At 37.7% G+C, this 27,204-nt stretch overlaps 1 protein-coding gene across 1 annotated transcript in view; it reads left to right on the forward strand.

Moving 5' to 3' along the window:
- PPP1R9B (protein phosphatase 1 regulatory subunit 9B) overlaps window positions 1-27,204 on the forward strand; it is an 88,049-nt gene that overhangs the window by 43,116 nt on the left and 17,729 nt on the right. The window contains exons 2-4 of the mRNA XM_081345529.1: window positions 4,674-4,806; window positions 10,417-10,537; window positions 23,594-23,698. Coding sequence (XP_081201655.1) covers window positions 4,674-4,806; window positions 10,417-10,537; window positions 23,594-23,698 — 359 coding nt within the window. The remainder of the gene's footprint in view (window positions 1-4,673; window positions 4,807-10,416; window positions 10,538-23,593; window positions 23,699-27,204) is intronic.

Here is a 27,204-nt window from a genome sequence, read left to right on the forward strand (position 1 = left end):
TGATGACAAAGTGCCATGGAGAAAATAGTGAAGTACTGTTAATTTCAGCTTTATATTTATGGGTAGGGGGCTACTGGCAAAGACAGAAGAAATGTCTTAGCATTTATTCAGGTGACACAAGGCTTTCAGGGTATATAAAACTGTCTGTTCCAATGGCAAAAAAAGAAACCAATGATGGATACTCAGAGTTTTGGAGATGGACTCCTTCTTATCATTTGCATGCTAGCTTTTTCTTATATGAATCTAGAAACTGGTTTGCCAAAGGATGTATGTGTAATCCTACTGAGGATTACAGTCATATAGAAAAATACTATCAAGTGCTTATCTGTACATCAATTGTTGTTGTTTTTATTAGATGTTCAAGATGGTAGTATCTTTTACCACCTCCAATTATTCTTGACAACAACCTTGAGATAGATTGGTCTCAGAGGCCCAAATCTGTGTTCAATAGCTGTTTAATTGCTAAAAGTAGTTTTAAACCCAAGTCCTCATCATTCTCATCTAGCACCTTAAACATTTTACCATGTGCAAACAGCATCAAGGACCTATTAGAATTGATTCATTTTCTGAGGTTTTGCAATACACTACTAGTCTCTAATTCTCTTGAAATGGTCACTTAATATTAGAACCATCATTAAAAAGGCACAACAATGAATGTTCTTCCTGCATCAACTCAGGAAGGTCAAACTTCCTGAGCTATTGATACAGTTTTATAGAGGAATTACAGGTAATCCTTAAAGTACAACAGTTCACTTAGGGACTGTTCAAAGTTATGACATAACCTCTACAATACTTATGACACAGTCCCGAAGTTACAAATGTTGCAGCACAACAGTCATTCATCCTTATGAACGACAGCAGAGGCACTACAACATTCTCCCTGCCTGTTTTCCCCCACCCCTGCCGGATCTCCACAGGCACTGGGCCTGTGAATACTCACCTTGTGAAGATCTAGCCAGCCTTTGATTTCTTAACCTGCTTCACTGCTTCAGGCCTTTGGTGCATTCACAGAGAACGAAGGCCTAAAGTACTGCAAGTTCATGTGATATTAGTAACGCAGGATCTCACAAGATCTCACAGTACTTTAGGCTTCTGTTCTCTGCAAACAAAGGCCTGGCTGAGATCTGTGGATTTCCTCAAGGCCTTTGCCACTGAGAACAGAGCCCCGGAGGGACTTCTGTTCTTGGCAGCAAAGGCTTTTTGCAAAGATGACCAGAGCCTATAGGGCCATAATCTCTCATCCCTGTAGGCCTCGGCAAATCTTTGCTGAAGGCGAGAGGCTGGAAAGCTCCCTTGATCATCGAGATCTAGGTAAGATAAGTGACTTGGCCAGGCAGGATGGAGAGGGGAGGAGGAAACATGAAGTATCTCAGTGGATCGGGGGAGGCCGTGGGTGGTCAGAAGCACTATGCTCCCCTATGGCCTTCCCCATCCTGAGATAGCTCGTGTATTCAATGACCCCCACATTCGATTAGTGGAGTAGGCGAAAGTAGGGAGTGATCACATTCAAGTTATGTGATTTACTCCTACGAATCCTTGGGTTACGAATGTAATTGGCAAGCACCATTACATTTGTTACTTGAGGATTAGCTGTATTGAATCTGTCATTTGTTCTTCTATATTTGTTCTTATCGGGAAGGTGCCGCAGGGCATTGCATGCCAAAACAACTAGACACAGGGACAGTTTTTCCTTCATTCCATCACTCTGCTAAACACCTACAGTAATTCTCACAATGCTGCCTCATGTTTCTGTGTATTTATCCATGTACTGTAATATGGCTGTAGTATTATTTGCCCTTATTATCTTTTTTGCTCCCACCTTTTATTGGTATGATGATGATGGATTATCATTATTCATTGTGCTTTGCATGTATATTGGGAGCTTCTGCATCAGAGCAAATTCCTTATGTGTCTAATCACACTTGGCCAAATAACATATTTGATTCAATTCAATTCAATCAAAGAGGTTGGACTCACTCAACACAAAATTGGTGTTTTTTTTAAAAAAATCAAGCTTAGCATTCTAGGTAGTTGCAACTGCTAAGTCTTTGACCAGATTAATCATGTATTTATTTTGATGCTGCCCAAATGTGGGCTGTTCACTAAAAATGTTATAGAAATACAGGAAGGAATTTTAGCTTTGCCTCTCCCTTAATGTAAGGCAAATATATATATATGTGTGTGTGTGTATTTATGTATATTTATCAGGGTGGAAATAATAGATTATTTTTTTAAAAAAAATAAAATTGGATTTTTTGATTTAAATTGGATTTTTGTTATTTTTATCAAATTTATTTTAATAAAATGCTTTTGGAGTAAATATCTATCTAAATATAGTTTTCTATTTAAGATACATTAATAATTTAGTTTATTCAGCATGAAATGGAGCTTAGTAATGTAGCATGAGGCTGTATATTCTGCAATATTTACATTTTTGGTAAACTTGTTCAATGAATCCAAGCTCTGCAAGCTGAGATAATATGCACTGCATTGATGCATTCACACAATTTCACAGTAACTATAAAACAAAGTTCAGGAATATTCCTTTATCCCATTGTTTTACAAATCTATGTACACAACAAATTGTATGATTTTTCGAAGAGAAATGCATCTGTACCAGGCTCTAAGTATTTTAATTAAATAAAAGAATTTGAGTAGTTCTCCCAACTGTATGATTAACCTATTAACATAAAATCGGTTCTGATATCGCTGTTTTATTAACCTGACAGCTTATTATTTTAAATAGGGAAACCTTCAATTTGTTTCCAAATAATAATATTAAAAATTCTAACTACCAGCAAGAATGAGTCTTTACATTTAAAGAGCACCTGTCATTTCAGATCCATCATGGCAGTGCCTGTTAGGGGCCATCCACTCACCTGCTGCCCACCACGTCCCTCACCTTGTTGTGTCACTGCGGCATCACCAGCCGCCCCATTAAAGTGAATGGGACTGTCGGTGAGTCAACAGCGGGTCAGAGGATGAGTCGCTGCAGGACAGAGATGATAGTTGCTCTTTAAAAATTATGATTTAAATCGAGTTGATTTAAATCAAGCCTTTTTACTAGTGACTTAAATCATGATTTAAATCGAGTTGATTTAAATCATTTTTGCAAATACAAATTAAACCAGCCATTTTGCTAGATGAATTTACAATGTTTTGTTTGTTTATCCCATAAAACTGATTGTCCCCATTTACATCTGTCAAAAAAATGGATGGTCTTTTATAGTTTAGTAAATTACATAATTTATTCCATCCCCTTTAATATTTCAGACTCACAAAGTAGTGTACTGGGGAAACAAAATATTAGAAAAAAATATATTTAAAGGATGATCCTGGCATGAAAGTTTAAACTTCACAGATAAATTCCTCCTGGCAACAAAGTCTGTCTCCTATAAACATGAGAAAATATCTAAATATGGCTTCTGATTTGGAGTAAGAACTGAGAACCGAAACTGATCGCACAAAAAGTAAAGCTAGATATTCACTTAGTCCTTCTGTAACAATGAATTTTAACTCATCAATGTGATATCAAGGTGACTCATCTATTCTAGAAAATGTTTGGCAACACATTTTAAGCACTTTGTTTTAGCTGTCCCTAGGAGGTTTTATCTAATCTTATCCAAATTTATTGAAATAAATTTTGTTCCCATTGTTTGGTGTCTAAAATGAGAGACACTGAAATTTAACCCTATGGTTAACACGTTTCTGTAATTTAGACACACATTTTAGGACAGAAATGCAAGGAAGGAAATTAAATTCTTCAGTATTCAAGAATATCATATATTTTCATTCCTAGACATCCAATCATCTGGAATTCTTTCAATTTTATCAGTTGTACAGTTAATACATTAGTTTGTGAGTGACCACTTCACTTAATCACCAAATTGCTGGTCCTAGTTGTGGTCACTAAATGAAAACTATCTATACTCTTTGGGAAATGATGGAAACTGCATATTACTTGGAGATCTAATTATGGCTCACAGCCTATCAGATGATTACACTGATTGATCCATGACTTGCACTTGCCTTTTTTTTCCTGTTTCTCAGTTGTAATTTGGTTTTTAATGGGGCTTTTGGTGGCTCGGTGGGTTAGGACACTGAGCTTGTCGATCAGAAGGTCGGCAGTTTGGCGGGTCGAATCCCAAGTGCCGCGTAGCAGAGTGAGCGCCTGTTACTCGTCCCAGCTTCTGCCAACCTAGCAGTTCGAAAGCATGTAAAAATGCAAGTAGAAAAATAGGGACCACTACGGTGGGAAGGTAACAGTGCTCCGTGCGCCTTTGGTGTCTAGTCATGCCAGCCACATGACCATGGAGACGTCCTTGGACAAGCGCCGGCTCTTCGGCTTTGAAACAGAGATGAGCACTGGCCCCTAGAGTCAGAAGTGACTAGCACGCATGTGCGGGGGAACCTTTACCTTTACCTTACCTTGGTTAAAGAGGATTATTATATTTTTTACTAATTCTTGGATTTTGCTTATTGGTTGTTTTTAGTTGTGTGAGATATCCAGAATCACAAATGTGAAATGGCCGGCCATACAAATTGATTGAATATATAAATAAACATTATCAGAAGCATTAATTTCCATGGCCGATGAGCCAGGTTTAATGAATTCCACACTAATCATTTACTCAAAATCAGAACATTTTCACTTCTGTATTATTCATTTCCAGGTTTTCAGCACTTATTCCAATGAGGAATATGACCGTCGAAATGAAGATGTTGATCCTATGGCTGCCTCAGCAGAGTATGAACTTGAAAAAAGAGTGGAAAGGCTGGATCTTTTTCCTGTGGAACTGGAAAAAGGTAATAGGAAAATGTGTCTGGAGATGAATTTTCCTTTTCAGAACTTGCAGAAATGGGATGCTATTTAGAGGAATCAAGAAAGAACATAAGGCATTTTGATCAGATTTCTGCAGCATGAGCCCTTCTTTTGTATTTTCCACACACATTTTAAGAATAGGTCACTATAAGCTAGTTTGTCTCTGAAAGGGGCCTTATTTTCAGCTTGCTGCATATTTCGCTCATCACCTTCAACTGCTTTCCCCCAATCATTTCCTTTTATCTTCTTGCCCTTCTCCTATCAGTTATTTTCCCCTTAGGAATGGCATAGGAAAAGCCACAAGAAAAAAATAAGCTGCTATGGCAGATATAGGCTACTTTTGTTCACAGGGCTGTAAGGGCCCTCGGCCTAATTTTTAAAAACATGTTCAGCAAGAAATCAGTTTAGATCTTTGATAAGACATATCTGTCTTTTCCTGCAGCCTGCTGCATAGGAGAAAAAGAAGAGAATAACAAAATAAAGAAAACACTGGGTTTAAAATGCAATGTGATTTGAATCATAATCATGCTATAAACCCTAAACCTAAGTGAATAAAGTTCTCTTTCTGTGTTCATGTAACATTCTATGCCCAGAAAAAATAAGCAGAAGTGTTGCATATCATGAAATCCTAGTTTATATACCATGCTAAGAGAAGACTGGCTTTCCACAACAAGATAAATCACAAACTATGCATTTTTATCTAGTCTCCACTTAAGCTTGACTATGGTTTCACCCAGTGCTTGGTTCCGTCTGACTCACCATGTGCCTTGCAACATTACCCCAGAACAGTCCTAGATAGAGAAGCTATTCCTCTTTGTATTAAGGATCATTATCAATTTAAGATTGGTTGTTTTTTCTCCATTAGCTTGGTCTTCTTTATGTTTAATTGTAGTCCCATTTTTCACTATATTCCTTGACTTTTATAACTAGAATTTGCAGTTCAACTGCATTTCCAGCTATCATAGTAGTGATAGCATACCACAGATTGATGGTTTTTTTCCCCTCCAGCTTTAAAACTTCACTGATCTTCTTCCAATCTGCTTCTCTTAATATAGGTTGTCCTACACTTATGACTGGATGCTTAGAGACTGTTCAGAATTATAATGACACACACACACCCCCGCAAAAGGGGGACTTTTGAAATTCTGATGTTCCCCACACCATCCAGTCTTTTGAATGTATTTTGGGCATTTATAGCACCCCACAGCCACATGACTGTGATTTATGACATCTTTGCCAGAAACCAGTATTTCATTGTGGTTTATGGCAAAAACTGACACATAGCGAACAGTGATTCATTTAACAACCACCCTGTTTGCTTTCTTCCACAATAATTTTATTTTATTTTATACAAAAAGTTAAAATACAAGTTCCAAAAAAGAAAAAAAAGAAATTTTACAAAAAGAAAGCAAAATTAGATACTTAAAAATGAGCAATGGAAAAGACAAAATATAAAAACACATATACATCTATTATGCCCCCGTAGTTGAATACTGATGTATTTTGCAGCAATAATAGTTTCTGCTTCTTGCAAAGCAGGTCTACAATTAATATACGGTACTTCTACATATCTATTTGCAGCCAATTTAACCTGTCATGTATCTACTATATATAAGGAAAGGTATTAACATGTAAACCAACAGCAAAGTTAAACTTCAAAGCCCTCTGTTAACAATCTATTATTATATTTAACTCATATAAAGTCTACAGGGGCTTTTTATTTACCACAAAGCATTGCAATCATTATCTTTGATCCATCTAGGTTGATTGTTGTTATCCTTGTTTGATTCTTAATAATAAAACTTAAAATTTTGTTTGGGGCCTTTCCCAACAATTGCATCTCATTTCCCCTTGGAGAATGGATTTGACAAGAGATGCTGTGTTTTTATTTACAGGGAGACTTTCTGAACAACGGGTACACCATGTTTGTTTTGCTCACATTTGTTTAACAACCACTGCAAAAAATGTTGTAAGAATTGGATCTGGTCACATGGTGACCTGCTTTATGATTATCATAACCTACCAACGTAATTAATAGGCTCAGTTGCAGTCATAAACTGAGGACTACCTGTATTTTCCAGCATATTGACTGACTGAATAAATAAAGGAAGAGTCTGTAGCCTTGTCTCATTTCTTTGCCAACCTGGAGCCAGTCTGTTTCATCATGTTCTGTCCATACTGTGAGTTTCTGACCTGTACATTGGTTTTTCACGAGGACAGTGAAATGTTCTGGGAATCCCATTCTCTGAGCATGTTCCACAGCTTGATATGGTTGGCACAATCAAGGCCTTTCTATAAGCAATGAAGTACATACTGACTTCTTTTTTATACTCTTTAGCTTTCTCAATTACACAGTATACATCAGCAATAATGTTGCACGTTCTTCTTCCTTCTCTAAAGCCAGTTTGAACATCTGGCATCTCTTTTTCTTCATATAGAGCTCTAATTTGTGTTGGATATTCTAAGCATTATTTTGCTAGCTTGTGAAATTAAGAATATTGTATAATAGTGCGCACACTCTTTTAAGTCCCCTTTTTCATATTGTAATGTAGATTTTACCACTTCCAATTTCATAACTACTATATCATTCTCCAATGTTCCAAGACCTTTTACTTGGGACCTTTACTGATTCCTCTTCTGTTGCCTGCCATCTTTCTGTAGATATTTTTTCAGTTCCTGTAGCCTTATAACTTAGTAATGATTGAAGTGCTGCTCCCACTTCATCTTCTAGTACTAGAGTTTCTTGTAATTGGGAAATAACTACTAAGCTATATTGGATGTTATAAGGCCCAAACAAAAAAATGACATAGCAAAATCCAATCTAGTCCAATCCTTTATTTGCTTACACTTAATTGACAGAATCTTTCTGAACTAATCTTTCTGAACCTACTAGATGTATTCTTAGATATTCTAGAATGTGGCTAACCTAAAGCTCTTGCCCTCTCCCCCATCCATTTTGGGACTGCACAGTGTCTTAATTTTAACCTTTCTTTGATGAGATTTACTGTCTTCTCCCTGAAAAAGCTCTGTGTTGCCAAAACTTCTGTCCACTAATTTTCCTGGTGCACATTCCCTCACAGATATTGGCATCTTTGCTGTACAATATTTCAGTATATACCTCCTATCTTTGATCTCCTTTGTTATTGTCGATTGGCGTTCTTTAAAGTACCACATTGAGATTGGAATCTCTTTCTAGGTTTAGACATATTTAGAAACACCTTCCTTATTTTTCCATGTTTCTTTTCATCTTTAGTGTCTTTACAGATGTTGTTGTAATACTGCTTCTTGTCTCTTCTGACAGCTCCTTGAAACTCTTTGTAAAACTTCTTCCTGAGATTTTTATCTTTCTTGGTTTAGTTTCTCTTCTCCTCTTGCTAACTTGTTCTGGGATCTAGTTTGCTTTCTTCTGTTTCTCCATCTTTTCAAATTTATTCTTCTTTCAGTTCATTTCCCATTTCTTTGGTTCTCTAATGAAGTTCAGAACTTAAAAGAAATTCCTACTGTTTTCCTTGAAAATGATTGGTGTACTTTTACCACATATTGTGGAAACTGGTTGGCTTTCTTCTTTCTTACATTTGGGTTTTTGTGGTCAGTTCCACAGTCAGCTCCTGTTCATGGCTTTAATGCTATAAGTGAGCTTGTTCACCTTCTTTTAGCAATAATATATTCAATTTGTCTTCTGTATTCTCCATCTGGAGAGGTTGTATACAGAGGAATTGTTTTGGTTGTTTAAAGACAGTATTAGCTATGAAGAAGTAATTGGAATATCTGAAATTGATAAGTCAGTGTTGTGCTTTTCAATTTCTTAAACCACATAGCCCCACTAATAATCCAACTATACCTTTTTCTTTAATATTTCCAACTTTGGCATTCCACCTCTTGATTTGATATTCTGTCCATTTCAAATTGAACTTGATCATAAAATTCATTGGCCACCTCTTGTTCTTCATGAACATTTGGAACATAAAGCTGAAGGGTCATCATATTAAAGGGCTGTCCATAAATTCTGATTGATAATATGTGGCCCTTGATTGCATTGCAGCCAAGTACTGTTCTTGCTATACTTTTCCTAACTATAAAAACAATGTCACTTTGATTTTAATGTTCTGAATAATGAAATGTCCAATCCTAGACTCTATTCATTGATGCCTAAAGTATCAATTTTATTTCATCTTTCATTGTAATGGAATGTGTGAATAACCTTGGGGAATGAGGGAAAGAGATTCTGCCTAGGAAACAATTAGAAAAGAGAGGCAGGATTCCCCAGGGACTTAATGGTCAGAGAAAAAAACTTAGGAAGGACCCACCCTAATGGACCAAGCACTTAAAAATGGTGGCAGAAATTTCTACTTTCAGGCTTGCAAGTAGACATGATTCTGTTGATATAACCTTACAATAAAGTAGACTTACAATTAAGTGGAATTAGCTCATCTGGTCATGTTTCCTGTCTGGTTTATCTGGGAGGGCTGATATTCAGTGAGTTGTGCTTTCCAATATTCATGCTTCATATATTCCATGTTTGCAAAGGTAATTCTGACTGCAGCTTCTGATTTTCTTTTCCTGTATGGCAAAATCAAGAACTTGATGTCCCAAAGGCTTTAATCTAGCCACATTATAAAGGCCATTAGTATTCTGAAAGTTCCTTGGCCATTCCTAAGTAGTGTGTTGAATGTCATCTGACCTGAGTGGCACATCATATGGCATTATATTATTTTATATTTTTTTATTCATGTGGTTTTCTTGATAAAAATATAGTGGTGGTTTACAATTGCCATAGTATGACCCGATACCTTTGCCATTGCACTGAAATGATCATCTGTCTCTAGCTTCTTTCTATATAACTGCTTTCTGATATAGGTGTCTGCTTTTTTTTTAGCTTGGCACGTGTAGTGACCTACATGCCCTGGGAGATGCTGTTGGAAATATATATTCTAAATTCTGTTTATGGATTCTATGGTGAAAATGGACAAAAATGAACTAATGATTTGTCAATTTGTTGATTAAAAAGGGATAAATATAGGAAGAAAGCAACTATAATGTAATTCCAAAGGGGAAGGAAGATTAAAAGAAGCATTCTTTTTTCTTTTGCTTTATCTGTACTATTTTCTTTATCTGCACTTTTTCATTTACTACTCTTTTTATATACACTTTATTATTTATCTTTTAATTATTTAAAAACTATTTCCCCCTTTTCTCTTCCACCCTTTCCCCTCCCATGATAATGAGCCAGCCCAGCAGTAATGGTGTGTGTGTGTGTGGGGGGGGGGGGGGGAACTGAACCATAAGCAAAAGAAATGAGCTGATATTGCACAAGACACTAAGTCCATTCTTCCCCCCCCCTCCAAATCAATCAGAGTTACAATAAAGCTTAGCATGTTGTACGTATATAGCTACTAGATTTTTTAACTGACCTGATTAAACAGGTTGAATGATCACAGTCAATTTCTCTTTAAAGAGCCAGGAAGAATTCCCCTCTAGCTGATGGCGGAAATTTGCAGTAGCAGGTTTCATTGAATATATTATCAGATTCTGGTAACCTTCAGACTTGACACCTCATATTTTAATTCAATTCACCTCTTCCTTGTCTCATGCAGATTCTGAGGGTCTTGGGATCAGTATTATTGGAATGGGGGCTGGAGCTGATATGGGTCTAGAAAAGCTTGGCATATTTGTCAAGACTGTGACAGAAGGAGGAGCAGCTCATCGAGATGGCAGGTCAGTAGGACTGATATTACATTGGGAACGAAGCTTATCTTGGAACAAGAATATAGCAAAACAAGACCTCTTGCTTTATTGATCATAATCAAACTCTGCTGTAGAAGAGATCGTTAAAATTGTAGATTTCTTCCTTGTTTTCTGTAAAAAAATTGACAAATCTTTTCCTCCCTAAAAGTTCAGGATCATAAGATGTCACAACATAAGTTTTAAAAACTCACCTCCCATATATTATATTTGTATCATCATTGTCGGTGTAGCATTCTGTTAACATAATACCAGAATGAAATAATTTTGCTGAAAAATTCAAAGTTTTCTCTTTGACAGATAGTGAAAAATTATACTAACCCTGATTAAGGAACATTAGGCTCTCTTTTTCCAACCAGGATTTATTTTGGCTGTTTTCCCTCAAAAGGTGAAAGGGGGAACACATAAAAATAAGCTCCCTTTTTACTATATCTATGTGAGTCTACTTTTTTTTTTATTCTACTCCACAGTCAAACTTTTCAGGTGCTGGGCGTATTCTTATAACGTGAATATAAGCACTAAGAATTTTACAGAGTGATTTATTCAGAAATAGGGTTCATTATGTTTGACAGGAGTTAGGCTTTAATTCTCCACTCATTTGCATAGGAACAGTCAATAAGACTTATGTCTGAGTAAGCATATAGAATTCTGTTCTATGTTTTAATAAATTGCCAGTTTAAGACTGCTATCTTAGTTTATGTGTAATATTTCCTAATGAAATACAAAGAAGCTAGCATAAAAAGCAATAATTGCTTCTAGGATTAGAAAAAGCTTTTAGTCAGTTTCTTCTACTTTTACAGGTAGTCCTCAACTTACAACCACAACTGAACCCAAACTTTCTGTTGTTAATTTTATTTGCTCCATTCTATGACCTTTCTTAGGGACATGGTGGCTCAGTGGGTTAGGACGCTGAGCTTGTCGATCAGAAGGTCGGCAGTTTGGCGGGTCGAATCCCGAGTGCCGCGTAGCAGAGTGAGCGCCTGTTACTCGTCCCAGCTTCTGCCAACCTAGCAGTTCGAAAGCACATAAAAATGCAAGTAGAAAAATAGGGACCACTACGGTGGGAAGGTAACAGTGTTCTGTGTGCCTGTGGCATCTAGTCATGCCGGCCACATGACCATGGAGATGTCCTCGGACAAGCGCTGGCTCTTCAGCTTTGAAACAGAGATGAGCACCGGCCTCTAGAGTTGGAAACGACTAGCACGCATGTGCGGGGGAACCTTTACCTTTACCTTATGACCTTTTTTAGTTATTAAGTTGTTAAGTTGAATCACTGCAGTTGTTATTTTAATAACACAGTTGTTAAATGAATCTGGCTTCCCCATTGACTTTGTGTGTCAGAAGGTTGCACAGTATGATCACATGACTCAAGGACAAGCTATAATTGGCATAAATATGAGCCAGTTGCCAAGAGTCCAAATTTTGATCATGTGACCATGGAGATGCTACAGTGGTCAGAAGTGTGAAAAATGGTCATAAGTCATTTTTTTTCACGCCATTGTAACTTCTAAAGGTCATTAAATGAACTTTTTGTAAGTCGAGGCCTATCTGTATATGCACATTACAGCAGTGGGAGAACTAGCTCAAAATGAAGACAGTGTTTGTTTTATATCAGCCTTTTTGATATTTCATTCAAGTTCTTCTCTAAAAATAAATGTATTAATTAGGCATAGGACTGATTTTTTTTAATAAATATCAGTGATAGCTGTTTCTCTCCATATATGCACATGCAAATACAGTGCATTCAGAGAGTATTCAGACCCCCTTCACTTTTGTCAATTTTGTCATGCTGCAGCCTGATTCTATAGTTGTTGGAATTCAGTTTTTCCTCATTAATCAACACTCAGTACCCCATAATGACAAAGTGAAAACAGAATTTTAGAAATGTCTGTAAATTTATTAAAAAGAAAAAAAACTGAAATATAACATTAGCATAAATATTCAGACCGTTTACAACAACATTTGAAATTTATCTCAGCTGCCTCTCAGTTCTCTTGATCATTGCTGACATGCTTCTACATCTTGATTAAGTCTACCTGTGGTAAATTAAATTAATTGGACATGATTTGGTAAGGCACACACCTTTTTGTAGAGGGCCTCACAGGGACAAGTGGCCCAGCCAGAACCCTGTTTGAAAATGCTGTCCACAGATGGTTGCCATCCAACCTGACTGAGCTTGAGAGGAATTGCAAGGAAAATTGGCAGAAAATCCCCCAATCCAAGTATGCAAAGCTTGTCGCATCATACCCAAAAAGACTTGAGGCTGTAGTTGTTGCCAAATGTGCTTCAGCAAAGTAATGAGTGAAGCATCTGAATACTTACGCCAATATGATATCTCAGTTTTTCTTTTTAATAAATTTACAGACATTTCCACAATTCTGTTTTCACTGTCATTGTGGGATACTGAGTGTAGATTAATGAGAAAAAAATGAATTTCAACAACTGTAGAATCAGGCTGCAGCATAACAGAACTGACAAAATTGGAGGCAGGGTCAGGGACTTCCAGTTTAACATCTTGGGCTTCATCTTCTGCATTTGATTTTGCCCCACTGGAGACCCTAAAAAGGGTCAAAGGTTGCCCCGGAGAGGCAATGAAGGAGGAGGGGACCCTCATTGATCGCGGGAGGGTGGTGGCCCTTCCGTTTGATCCAAGGAAGCCCTCCATACCGGCAGGAGAAAGACTGGCTACATTCATGTGGCCAGTCAGAAGCTGCTGACACCAAAAAAAAAAAAGCACTGAGCAACTTTCGAGCAACATGGATGGAAGTGGGTGAGACTCTATCCTCTCTTTACGACTTTAAGATTTTTTCCTGGAAAAAACCCTCCCAAAGCAAAGAATCCTACCCGAGGAGAGAGGGAAGGGGAATTTCCACCCCATTCCCTTAGGAAAAGAAAAGCAGAGAATTAATTGCTTGGGGGAAAACAGAAAATTACAAGATTAATTTGCAATCAATATGTATAAAAATAAAATCTTCGAACACCGGGATGGATAAAAAACAGTCGTTTATTGCTAAAAGATCATAATAAGCAATAAAAAGTAACCGTTTAAAGCATATCTACCTAATCTAAGCTTTTGCTGGTCCTCTGCCAGCGTCATCAGAGAAAGCATTGAAAAACCATTGGTAAGCCTGTTTGGTTCCGTGCTCTGCTCGTTGGCCACGTGATGGACCTTGCTCTAGCCAATTGTGATTGTTCAGACTGTCTCACATCGCTTCCCTTGCAATCTGGTCTTACTGTCCCTTTTTAAAATCTTTCTCCTCCCTATCTGTTTCGGTTTGACTACCTTAACTGATCTTGTTTTCTTTTATTGTTCCTCATCCAATGTCATAGCTGTTGATATTTGTATTTCCTTGTTCTGTGTCCTCCTTCTCTACCCTCCTTGCTTGTGATTGGCCATTTATCTGATCCCTGGACTAGCCACCCCAATGTTTTTTGTTTATTCATATGCTGCCCTTGCTTTCAGATAAAGATCAGTGGATAAGCACTGAAAGAAAGTCATACGTGTAAGTGAATTGGGGCAGGGAGCTGTTTGCAGAAATCACGGAAGGGAGTCAAGAGGGAAACGCAGGCATAGTACATTCACTTGAACCAATGTGATCATATCTTTAAAATGATATGTACAAGCAATCAATAATATGGTTGCTAATATAGGTAGATCCAGCTTATGAGCTGTTTGTATTTAAGGAGATGCTCACAACAACTTCTAGTTTATTTGGTGAATGCCTGAAAGATGTATTACTTCATCTAAGCCAGACATGTCAAACACAAGGCCCGGGGGCCGGATCCGGCCCGTGAAGAGGTTTCATGTGGCCCGCGAAGCCATCCTGGAAACAGTGAGGGAACGGCTCCCACTGCCTTGGCCCTGGCCCAGAGACCCTCCTTCTGCCAGAGACCCTCAGATCTGTCCCACTCCTGACCAGGCCTCATAGGCACCCTTGATGCCCACCCAGTAGGCCATACGCACTCTAGCCACGCCCACCCAGTAGGCCACGCCCACCCTGGCCATACCCACCCGGCCCCCTAAGGGCAACCGCAATGCTGATGTGGCCCTCAATGAAATTGAGTTTGACACCCCTGATCTAAGCCAAAAACAGATGAAAAAACTAAAAGCAATTATGAATTAAACTTGGCTCAAATTTCAAAGATTTGCCAGATGAGAATTGGACAAAACTGGAATTTACTATGAACATTTGCCTTAAATACGATAAATTTATGTTAAGAATTGAATATATAATTTTTTAATTATATAAATAAATATAAATAAAATTATATAAATAAAAGATTAACAAGATGAGAGTTCTGGCACCTTTTTTAGAAAAAAAACACTGGCTAAGAATACATAATTGTTAAAAATAGAAGTGTTATTAGAACTAGAAAGATAGAATTTATAACTAGAATTTTACATTTTTGTATGAGTAGGGAAATATGAAAATGCTAAGAGGGTTTGCAAAAGGGAAGTATTTGGTTGCCCAAATATAATTTATTATGAGAAAATTATAAGCGATACAGATACTTTGAATACTGATGGGAAATCAGAATTTTTAAAAAGTGGAAAAAACAGGATATTTTTTTAATTAATTTTGTAGTATTTACATTCAAATATTTGTGAAGCAACACGGTGGTTGGGTAATCAAAAATAAACAATGGCAAATAACAAGTTATTTGTAGATAACTCAGGTTGCATCAACAAGAATTCCCTCTCTGATTCCCTTAGTTATAACATAGTCAAATTAATTAAAATAATACATTTCTAATTGTAACCTAGTCAATTAAAAGAGTTTTCAATATATTTTCACTAATACATATCAATATCCTGTTTTTAAGTTTTACCTAATTGCAATAAAATAGTCTACAGTAGCCTATGATACGTCAAAGAAAACTTAATTTTTGGGTAACCCACATTTCCCTTTTTCAATAAAGAGTAATTATCCTGTCAACAAAACTTACATTGTTCATTTCAAAACATTTTTATTTTTTACCAGTAAAATCTATTTATCATCTTAACAATTCACCAATTATTAGAAAAATATATTTTGTTATACCTTTCCAAATTCTATAATATACATCAATTCTAATAGTCAACTTTCCTTTAAGGGTTAAATATGAGATGAATTTCTATCATTATCATTACAACTAATATATGCTATATGTCATCTTAACAGTAGATCAATTATTAAAATACTATATTTTGTCATATCATTCCAGATTCTATAATATAGTTCAGGGTTATATTGTAAAAGCTTAATTTTGTTTTCCCTTAAAGATCTAAAACCTAAATCTAAAATCAAGTTATATTTTTTTGAGATTTCCCTTAATCCATTAAAAGAAGTTTTTTAAGCTCTATCCTTACAAATCCCAAAAAAGAGACAAATTTAATTTTTTAAATCTAACTCTCACCTTCTTTTTGTGCCAATCAATCTTCCATATTGGTGCCTTTACATTCTCAAATGCATCTCCCTTTCTTCCTACACCCCTTATTTGGATCCAGGGAGGCCATCCAAATATCAGTTTTGCAAAGAAAGTGTCCCCTTTGTAATCATTGAAGTGTTGCTTTAATAGCTCAGTTTTTGATGTTTGATGTAGTATAGTTGTCATTAATTCATTCTCGTCTTTTTCTTCTTCAAGTTCCATCTGGCTGAGGTAGAAAGTAGTAGCTGGTGTTATGGTTATCATTTGATTAGCTGAATCCTCAACGTACTATATTTGAAGGCCTTTAATATCTTCACTCTTAATGTTGTTTTCTTCAGGTGCTATTATTTTTTGAGTTGTAAGTTTTGTAGTTGAGGTTGAAGTTTGGACTTCAAGGTTGTCTGTAAGTTGCATTTGTTGTTCTTTGAAGTCTCCTATTTTAATGTTAGTTTCCACTTCCTCTGTTTGTTCTTGGATTGTCAGTTCATCATTTAAGGTCAAAATTTGATTTGGTGGCTTTGAGTTGCCAGACGTATCTTGCAGTTTGGCTTTAATTTTTTCAGTTATTGCCAAGATTGTGTCCAGTATCAGTTTATAACCAAGTGAGGGGATATATTCATCCATTTCGTTGGTGTTTACAGCTAAGTCTTCCATGGAGGCTATTTTAATAAAAGTCAGTAACTATCCACCTCCAATATTCTTAAGGGTTGTTTTCAGTGCCAGGTGTTCCCACTCTTATCTTGAAAATAATGTCAAGGACAGCTCTGTTATTCAGTCAGCTCTCACAATAGAAAAACATTTACTTGTTGTACCATGTTTCACCAGAAGATGTCATCAGTAGCGTGTAGAATAAGATGTAAATTCCCCCCCAAAAAATTAATATAAAGCTTTTGTACAATTAGTCCATTTCTTTTTCTCCTTAATTCACAGCTTAAACAGAAAATAGGGTAGTGGACTGATGAAGTGGACAGGATTATGGGGAGGCTGAGCTCCTCCACATGTTTGTTGGACCCGTGCCCTTCCTGGCTGGTTTATGCAGCTAGGGAGAGGACACGAGGCTGGCTCCAGGCGGTTATATCTGCTTCTTTGAGTGAGGGTTATTTCCCCACCATCTTGAAGGAGGCGGTGGTGAGACCTCTCCTCAAGAAGCCTGCCTTGGACCCAGCTGTATTGAACAACTTTCGTCCAGTCTCCAACCTTCGCTTTCTTGCGAAGGTTGTTGAGAGTGTGGTGGCGCATCAACTCCCTCTGGTCCTGGATGAAGCGGATTATTTGGACCCCTACCAATCGGGTTTCAGGCCCGGGTACAGCACGGAGACGGCATTGGTCGCATTGGTGAATGATCTCTGGAGGGCTCGGGATAGGGGATATTCCTCTGTCCTAGTCCTATTAGACCTCTCGGCGGCTTTCGATACCATCGACCATGGTATCCTGCTGCAGCGTCTCAGGGGATTGGGAGTGGGAGGCACAGTTTTTCGGTGGTTCTCCTCCTATCTCCTGGGACGCTTGCAGTCGGTGTTGGCAGGGGGGCAGAGATCGGCCCCTAGGTCTCTCGTTTGTGGAGTTCCTCAGGGGTCGGTTCTCTCGCCTCTCCTGTTCATCATCTACATGAAACCGCTGGGTGAGATCATTCGTGGTTTTGGAGTTGGGTATCATCAATATGCCGATGATACCCAACTTTTCTTTTCGACCCCAAACCACCCCAGTGATGCCCTCGCTGTGATGTCCCGTTGCCTGGAGGCGGTTCGGGTCTGGATGGGGAGGAACAGACTTCAACTCAACCCTGACAAGACTGAGTGGCTGTACATTCCGGCATCCCGGGACATTCAAAATGTTCCATCTCTTTCTGTGGGGGGTGAGCTTCTACCCCCCGTGGATAGGGCTCGCAACTTGGGAGTCCTCCTAGATTCACGGCTTACCCTGGAAGATCATATAGTGGCCGTGACTAGGGGGGCTTTCGCCCAGGTTCGCCTGGTGCGCCAGTTGCGGCCCTATCTGGACCGGGATGCCTTGTGTACGGTCACTCATGCGCTCGTGACCTCTCGCCTTGACTACTGTAATGCTCTCTACATGGGGCTTCCCTTGAAGACCACTCGGAGGCTCCAACTGGTACAGAATGCGGCCGCGAGAGTTGTCTTGGGAGTTTCCCGGTACTCCCATGTTACACCTTTGCTCCGCGAGCTGCATTGGCTACCAGTTGTCTTCCGGGTGAGGTTCAAGGTTTTGGTTATGATCTTTAAGTCCTTACATGGCATGGGTCCGGGTTACCTCAGGGACCACCTGCTGCCGGCGTCAACTCCCCTCCGCCCTGTGCGTTCCCACAGAGAGGGCCTCCTCAGGGTGCCTCCGGTCAGGGAATGCCGACTGGTGGCCCCCAGGGGGAGGGCCTTCTCTGTGGGCGCTCCGGCATTATGGAACCAACTGCCGGTGGAGCTCCGGACGACATCAGACCTCCGAACCTTCCGTCGCGGGTTGAAGACCCACTTATTTGAATTAGCGGGTCTGGCCTGATGGGGGATTATGGGTTTTAAATTTGGTGTTTTTGTATTGTATTCTTGTTTTTAACTGGGCATTGATTTAATTTCCTTTTAACTTTTGTACCGTTATTTTTATATATGCCCTGTGAACCGCCCTGAGTCCCTAGGGAGAAGGGCGGTATAGAAATCAAATAAACGTAAACGTAAACGTAAACGTAGTAGATCCCCACAAAAATAGAAGCTTTTTAATAAGTACAAATAAAATTGCTTGATTTCTTTGCTTAGTCACTTGATTTCTGTTAAGGCTTTAAGGCTTTAAAAATTTGTTCCCCACGTATACAATTGCTGTTCTTTCAAAGGAGGGGGAGGAAATTTTCAGAAAAGTCCTACAGGAAGGTGGTTAGGGGAATAAGAAAGGTAAAGTCTCACCCAGGTCCTCCAGATTGCTTCTTAGAGCTAGGTAGTGCTAGGCAGTGCTTTGGGCTTTCGGCAGGGAGCGGCTTAATGATCGGCTATCTTAATGGCTGATCTCTTCTTCAGGCCAAAGGAGCTGCTCCGGATTCAAGCAGAGGGCTGCTGCCCTTCTGCGATCACAAGGAGGGCCTCCTCGCGGTGGTCGCCCCTCCAGGGCGACTTTCGACCCTTTTCAGGGTCCTCCAAGGAAGAAAGATCGAATGGCAGGGAGGGGACTGTTCCTGAATGTCCGCAAGCACTGCACGCGCAAACCGGAAACCTTGGGAAAAACAGGATATTGATTCAACAAGTGGATATTAAGTGCAAATGCAATTAGGATATCTTTTGGTTAGAAACGTTATTTTAAACTGACAGTACTGATATTATATATAATATTAGAAAAATGTAACAAAGATGCTGATATTCAGTTGTATATGTATATAAGAATTGTATTTGCCTAGTATAGAAAAATGTAAAAGAAAGGAAGCACTGGATGGTGTATCTAGATTAAGAAAGTTAATATGTACCACTGAATTACTGATAGACCCAGACGCACGTTGCTTATTAAGTACTTATAATTGTAAAACTAAAAAATTAATAAAATATTTTTTTAAAAAGTGAAGGGGGTCTGAATACTTTCTGAATGCACTGTATTACTGCAGAACATGAAACATTAGGATTGTGGTTCAAATCTGGAAAAGCAATGTGCAGATATTCACCTCTCTGTACTTCATTAGAAGAGCTGAAGCATTAAAGAGCTGAAGCAAAATATCCCAATGAAATGTAATCAGAGGTTATATTTGCCACTTAGAATAGCAGGCAGGTTCCAACATCAAAGTAATTTAGTTATAAGGTGACCATATTTCATATATCAAACCAAAAGATGTTTCTCATCTCTCTCCACACGTTGGTAGGAAAATCAAGGGAAATGTACCGGTAGTCATTTTTAAATGTGGTTCTCATTTACCAAGGACAAAAGCACATAATAGTAACTAATAAACTGAATGTGATCAATGCGGATCATATGGGGAAGCCCTTAGAATTTTATTTAGAAACCCAGATTGCATAGAAATACCTTCAGATGTAGCCTTCCAAAACTATCTAGCTCATTTATTTATTATTTGTTATATTTTATAGGAGAAACTGTATTTAAGCATCTGTGTTTTCATTCTCATAACAGATCATGAACATGTCAAAAACAAATTATAAATGGAAACATTAAATAGAAACAGTGTTATGCAACAAAATGCAGCCTTTGTTCCTAAAGAATTGTTAAGAAGGCTAGCTACATCTTATCTGTAGCTTCAAAAGCTCATTTTCCACTTCAAATTGTCCTTGGAGGATACAGTTTGCATTAGGAAAAAAAATACGCTTTAACCCTTCACCTGGCAGTTGATTTGCCCTTGAAAATCTTGTCCAAATGCTTCCTGTTTACAATATTTTAGTCCCAATCACGTAAACCATTTGGAATTCCATGGATGGAAAGAACAATTGAGAAGGGAATATTCAGCAAAGAAGTAGCAGGCAGAAGAAGGATTAAACACTTCTTTGTGGAAATTTAAATTTCTAATTTTGCTAATTCTCTAAAGGTTAAAAGAGTGTTTTTATACTTAATTTGCTAAGGCTTAGCTATCAGTGCTATAAATCAGGTGGAGACCCTATGATATTCTAGGTGTAAAGGAACTCCCACCAGTCAATAGTGAGAGATTGAAGTTTAAATTCTATTTTTTGAGGACCACCAGTCATTCATTCCTACTATCTATTTTTGGATTATGAAATTTAACTGGTCTTGCCATGCTCATTACATGAATTATTGACTCAGGTTGACTCAGCCTTCCATCCTTCTCAGGTCAGTAAAATAAGGACCCAAATTATTGGGGGCAATAAGCTGACTTTGTAAAACCGCTTAGAGAGGGCTGTAAAAAGCACTGTGAAACAGTATATAATCTACAGTAAATGCTATTGCTATTGAATTTGTATCCACTGCTGTACTCATTTTATTTAATTGCTATATTTTAAGCTCATAACAGAAGATTGTAGACCTCATTCATCTAAAACAGGCATGTCAAACTCACAACGTCACATGACATCACGCAATGTATCGCAACTTTTTCCCCATTGCCAGCAATGGGGTGGGTGCGGTTTCGTCGTGATGCATCCGGCAGTTTGACATGCCTGATCTAAAATAATCTGATGTAACATTATTATCTGATGGCAATTTTAAATAGAAACTAAAATGCTTAAGGAAAAAAGGAAAATACCAGTATTAACTTCAGGTATAGATAACTGAGTGGTAAATTATTTGAATTCAAATAAAAGAGAATATTTGTAGTATAAGTTTGAACTATAGCGTTCTTTGAATTCTCTGAGTTGGTTTGTTTGTTTCATTACCCAACTAGGGAACATCAAGAGCATAACACATGTGTGAGCCAGGGGCATTCACTGCAAGGGATGAAAAAAGCAGGGTGATGATCCCAGCAGCAGCACAAATGAAACCTCATCTCTTTTCTGTGTGTCTGTGATGTGATATCCATGTATAAAAGGAGTTGGATTTAATTGATATCTATGTATAAAAGGAGTTGGATTTAATTATGCTGCTTGGCTGCCATCTTCAGGTTTTTTAACACAGACACAAACTCTGCACATGTGGTGGGTTGGGCTGGACAGTATGGAACATACATTTTTCAGAATGTAGGCCATTTTCCAGACTACAGGACTATCTGAAATTAAAATAGTTAATTTTAGTTAATAGTTAAGGAGAAAAATTATCAAAGAAATCATCTACTTGCTAGCTCTTCATTCCACTGCAGTCATCAGCTCTGCTTTTTGTGGAGGCATCGTCAATCCATTTTTTCCCCAAAAGTCATGAACTTACATATCTCATAAATAATGCCAATTAAATGCAAGATTATTGTACAAACATCAAAGATTCAATGTTTACAAGACTATAAGCCCCCAAACCTCAGTATTTGCAGGTTTGTGAGAAGTTTTATATTTTAAAAAAATGCTCATCAGCTAATCTAAATACTGATGGACAACAAATATATTTTTAAGTTTCCATGTTCTGTGTTTACTGTAGGAGAAAAACTGGTAGTAAAAGTACTACAAAATATAGCAGACGAAAATGGGTTAAATGATGAAGATATATAAAGTAGTAGAACTAATAAAAGTAATTGTACAGTACAGTAAGAAAAAGGATAGTTAAACCTAATATAGTAGTCCAGCACCATTCCTGTGTTTTCCTTTTCACAGAGTGTAATGTGGGGAAGAACTAAAATATTATGTCACTACCATCAAAGTTACAGTGGAATAAAGAAATAACTGTTAGTTTTTATGTAATGTTTCAGAATATGATAAAAAATTATCAGTAATCTTTTTCTTTCCATGAGTCTTTTAAAAGGAAGGTCAAGTTGATCATTGTATAAACATTTTCAGTGATAAAAAAGTCATCTAGTACTCTTTTGTGTATCCTGTAGTTGCAACTGTTGCTATATATTAACCTAATTGAGGTTGACTTTGGGAGGCAATGATTCAGGTGCTCTAGAGCTGACCTTTAAGGATTGTTTTGGATTGTTTGAGGTGCCTCAGTTTTACGAGTATTGTACCATTATTCTTCATGTACTTCATTTACCCAGGGTGAAGCATTGTGAAGGGGTAGAATATAAGCTGGATTCAATATATTGTAATGGTCCTATTAGTCTCCTCAGCAATTGACCTCTGAGATTTGGCAGACCATTAATTTAAATAAAGAAGGAACTGCTATCTTTTGCTGAACTGGAATGCTTCATTGTTGCCTGTGTATTTTCATGCAACTGAACGATGGGAGAGAAAAGCAGCCCTGGTACTAAATGCCAGCAGGGCTCCTGCATGCTGTCATGGCAACCAACATGGCTTCTTGCCCAGTACCAGAACACCAGCAAAATATAAACAGAGGCCTTCATGGGTGAAAGCTCAGTAGAATCTCAGAAATTGCTCTGCACATTGCACCCACCGAAGATCCTTTGTGCATTTCCTTCTCTACCTGATGTTCCTTTTAATTTTATAAAAAGGCTACAAATTTTCTTCAAAATTTATCAAAGATTATTCCAGTAGTATTTTTACCTTTGGCCTGGTCCCAGAGTGATACAAATAAAAATAACGTTGTACTCCGTTTCACTGTCAAAAACATGTATAGAAATATGTGCATACTTTAGTAGATGAAATTTGGATGGAAGAGTCCAAAATTCATGTCCCAATTATCCATAAAGCTTATTGTGTAGCCCTGAGGAAAGTAAGAAAGCTAATTTCAGTCTAAACCAGATGAAGCTAAAGATAATATTCAACTCTTTAAATATAGGTAATCCCAACATAACGACTGATCACTTAATGACTGTTCAAAGTTACAATGTACTTGAAAAAGGTGCGACCCATCCTTCCAGTTAGAACTGCCACATACCACTATCCCACACAATCTCCATGATCATGTGATTACATTTTGGGCATTTGACAATTGGTTCACATTTATGACTATGGTTGCAGCATCCCATGGTCACGTGATCACAATTTGCTACACTTTTTTGCTATTTTCTAGCCATAAAAAAGCCCATTTGGGAGAATGGATCCACTTAGCTATGTGATTTATTTAATGACTGTGATGGTTCATTGTATGACCATCATAAATATTTCTAACTTTCTTTTTTTCCTTTCTTAGGATCCAGGTGAATGACCTTATCGTTGAGGTGGATGGTACCAGTTTGGTGGGCGTGACTCAAAGCTTTGCAGCCTCTGTGTTGAGGAATACCAAGGGTAGAGTCCGGTAGGGGAACAATGTGCAGCCTAGTTTTCTGGTGGGACCAGAATATGTAGCTAGTTTATCTGTGTAAAAATACAGAAAAGGAAAAATATGATCTTATTGGGACTTGTACTGCAGCATAGGAAAAAATTCCTTTAAGCAGTTATTTTTGTTTCCTGTGAAACCATTGTAGGGGTAAGAGGGCCACCGATAGGTTTTCCTGCCAGCCGTGGTTTTGCTTCTTCAGATTATATGTCAAGCAGATAGATAATATTGACTTAGCAAATTTATTACATCATGGGGCAGCCAAGAGACTGTAGTCTTAATGGTTTTAAACAATACATTTGGTTTTCATTTGCTGTCAACAGAACCTTTATTTGCAAATCAAGAACAATGGAAACAAAAAGGAATTCACATGACAAACAGCATGAATCAGATGAGGATAAAGATTCCCTTTGATGCAGTATTTTTACTGATCAGACAAAAGAGATAAAAGAAGTTGGATGATTATATGTGTTTGTGGCAGAGTTTATATCTTTCATTCTGACAGGACATAAAGATTTTTAGCTACTTTCTATCAGGCACAAATTCAACTATTGGATGTGCAGTGGTAGAAGCTCACTTACTAAATTAAGTGATGTATCACCCTTTTTAAAGACACAAGCATTTTAATTGCAGTGCTTTGAAATAGTAACAAAAGTACTAATGCTGAAGATGCAGATGAAGGTTAGTAAGTGGAATCCTTCTCCATCATGGAAATCAAGTGCTGAGTATCTGCCTGTTACCCCCAGTTGAAGGCCAACATTGTATACATCAAGTTATATTACAGTACTACATTGCATATATTATATTACAGTATTACATGTTACAATAAATTCTCAATGGGTGTTTGAATTTGATAGCATTGCTTAAGTACAGTGCTGGTCAGATGCATTTTTAAAATATAACTCTTGTTGAGTAAGAGAACATTACAGAGTTATGGCAACTTTTTAATATCTGTATTCTCCCCTGCCCACACTCCACTGTGGTTACTTACCCTTTTCTTCTTCAAAACCTACAGTCCATTTGAAAAAGCAAAAAAGCAAATGGGAGTGTGCTGATATTGCTGGATTTTAGAGCATAGGCAAAAGAGTAAAAATCATCTCATCCCCACCAGATTAATGATGATGAAGTTTGTGGATTTGTATTGTGTCTCTGTGTGTTTGTGTGTGCGCACACACACACATTCTCTGCATAAGATATATAGGTATAGATATGCAGAGGATCCAAAGAATTGTGATCAAAACTGGAAGAGAAAATTAGGTGGAAGTTTTAGATTTTGTTTTTAAAAATATCTTTTTAAAGAAAATGGTTTATGAAACAGACATTTTGTTTAATGAAATTGGCAAGAACCCTTACTTGGCAACGTTGCCCTGTTAGGATTAGGACCATTTTATAGAAACTGAGGCACAACACCCATTATTTCAGAATATATATCTTTGCATCATAGAGAAGTGTTCCATGTCAGGGCCGTTTCATTTTCTAAGAAATGAATCAAGAAGTTTTGAATGTACTCGGAGGGGGGAAGTGATATTGAGCTTTGGGTTCACTGCATTTTCCTGTCAGCTGTGTTTCTATTTGTTCTTTATCCATACAGCTGCCTCTGTGGCCTTTTTAAAATTTCACCAGAGGCATTTGGACTGCCTTTTCCTGGCAGTATTAAGAATTCAAGGCTTGGCATTAGCCCAGCGTCCTTGTAATGTTGGTTTTAAAAGAATGAGCCGCTTGAAAATGGTCTGTCACCAAACCCATCTAGCACAAGCAGACACAGATGATGAGTGATTACAGAAGACACTTTCTATCAGAAGACCTGTACAATATAGCGACTCAGATCTAGAACTCAGTCCATTACTCTGAGACTTACGTACTGCTCTATTCCCAAGCGACAGGAACTTCAACTATGAGAATGTGTTGCTAGGCAACTAACATATTTCATAGCGCTCATTCTGCCTTTGCAGGCAAGAGATTTTAGTAACCAATAAAGTGTTTGATGACCAATTTAATTGTTGAACAGACGCAATTTAGCCACGATTTTCTCTGTTTGTTTTTTTTAAATTATGTTGTTTCACAAAATTGGAAATTTCTGCCTAGAGGTTAATTTGTGAAAGCAGAAAGGTGGAACATTTTATAAATCTGATAGTAATTTCCTGTAATCTGGAAGCTTGATGCAACTATGCTGGTGTCTTTATGGAATTGTTCAGAACTTCATCCATGTGTTCAGAGGCATTCAACTTTATTCTCCCAATTCTGAACCTTGAATAATAGAATAACACAGTTGGAAGGGACCTTGAAGGTCTTCAAGTCCAACCCCCTGCTCAAGCAGGAAACCCTATACCCTTTCAGACAAATGGTTATCCAATTTCGTCTTAAAACCTCCAATGTTAGGCCACCCTCACCTTCTGGAGGCAAGTCACTCCACTAATTAATTGTCAGAAAATTTCTCCTTAGTTCTAAGTTTGTTTTTTCCTTAATTAGTTTCCACCCATTAATTCTTGTCCTCCCTTCAGGTACTTGGAGAATACGTTGACCCCCTCTTAACTATTGGAACACTGCTATCATGTCACTACTAGTCTTTCTTTTCATTAAACAACATTCAATCCCTACAACTGTTCTTTATATGTTTTGTTACTCTTCTCTGCATTCTTTCTAGAGTCTCAACATCTTTTTTATACCTTGGCAACCAAAACTGGATGCAGTATTCCAAGGATGGTCTTACCTAGCAATTATAAAGTGGTACTAACACTTCATGTCATCTTGATTCTATCCCTCTGTTAATACAACCTAGGACTGTGTTGGCTTTTTTAGCAGCTGCAGCATACTGCAGGGTCATATTTAAGTGATTGTCCACTAGGACTCCAAGATCCCTCTTGCAGTTACTACTATTAAGCCAGGTACCACCTATTCTATACCTGTGCATTTGGTTTTTTGTTTGTTTGTTTGTTTTGCTTAATTTTTTTTCATTAAATTTCATTTTGTTAAATAGGGCTCAGTGTTCAAATCTGTCACGATCCTTCTGGGTCTTGAGCCTATCTTCTAGAGTGTTGGCTATTCCTGTCAGCTTGGTGTTGTCTGCAAATTTGATAAGTTTGATAAATCATTGATGAATATATTGAAGGGCACTGGGCCTAAAACAGAATCTTGGGGTATGTCACTGCTTATTTCTCTCCATGTAGATGTAGTTCCATTAAGGACTACACATTGAGTGTGGTTGGTCAGCTAGTTATTAATCCATTTGGTGGTGATGCTGTCTAACCCACATTTTTCTAACTTACCAAGAAGTGGGTTGTGGTCTACTTTGTCAAATGCCTTACTGAAGTCCAAGTAAATTATATTCACAGCATTTTTCTGCTCCACTGATTTTGTCACATTGTCAAAGAATGCAACAAGATTTGTCTGGCACTATCTGTTTTTGACAAATCCATATTGGCTTTGTTTTGACTTTGCCTCTAAATGTTCACAGATTCATTGCTTGATTATCTTTTTCAGGATCT

This window comes from Vipera berus (assembly GCF_964194415.1).
Source record: "Vipera berus genome assembly, chromosome: Z".
NCBI classification, from domain to species: Eukaryota; Metazoa; Chordata; class Lepidosauria; order Squamata; family Viperidae; genus Vipera; species Vipera berus.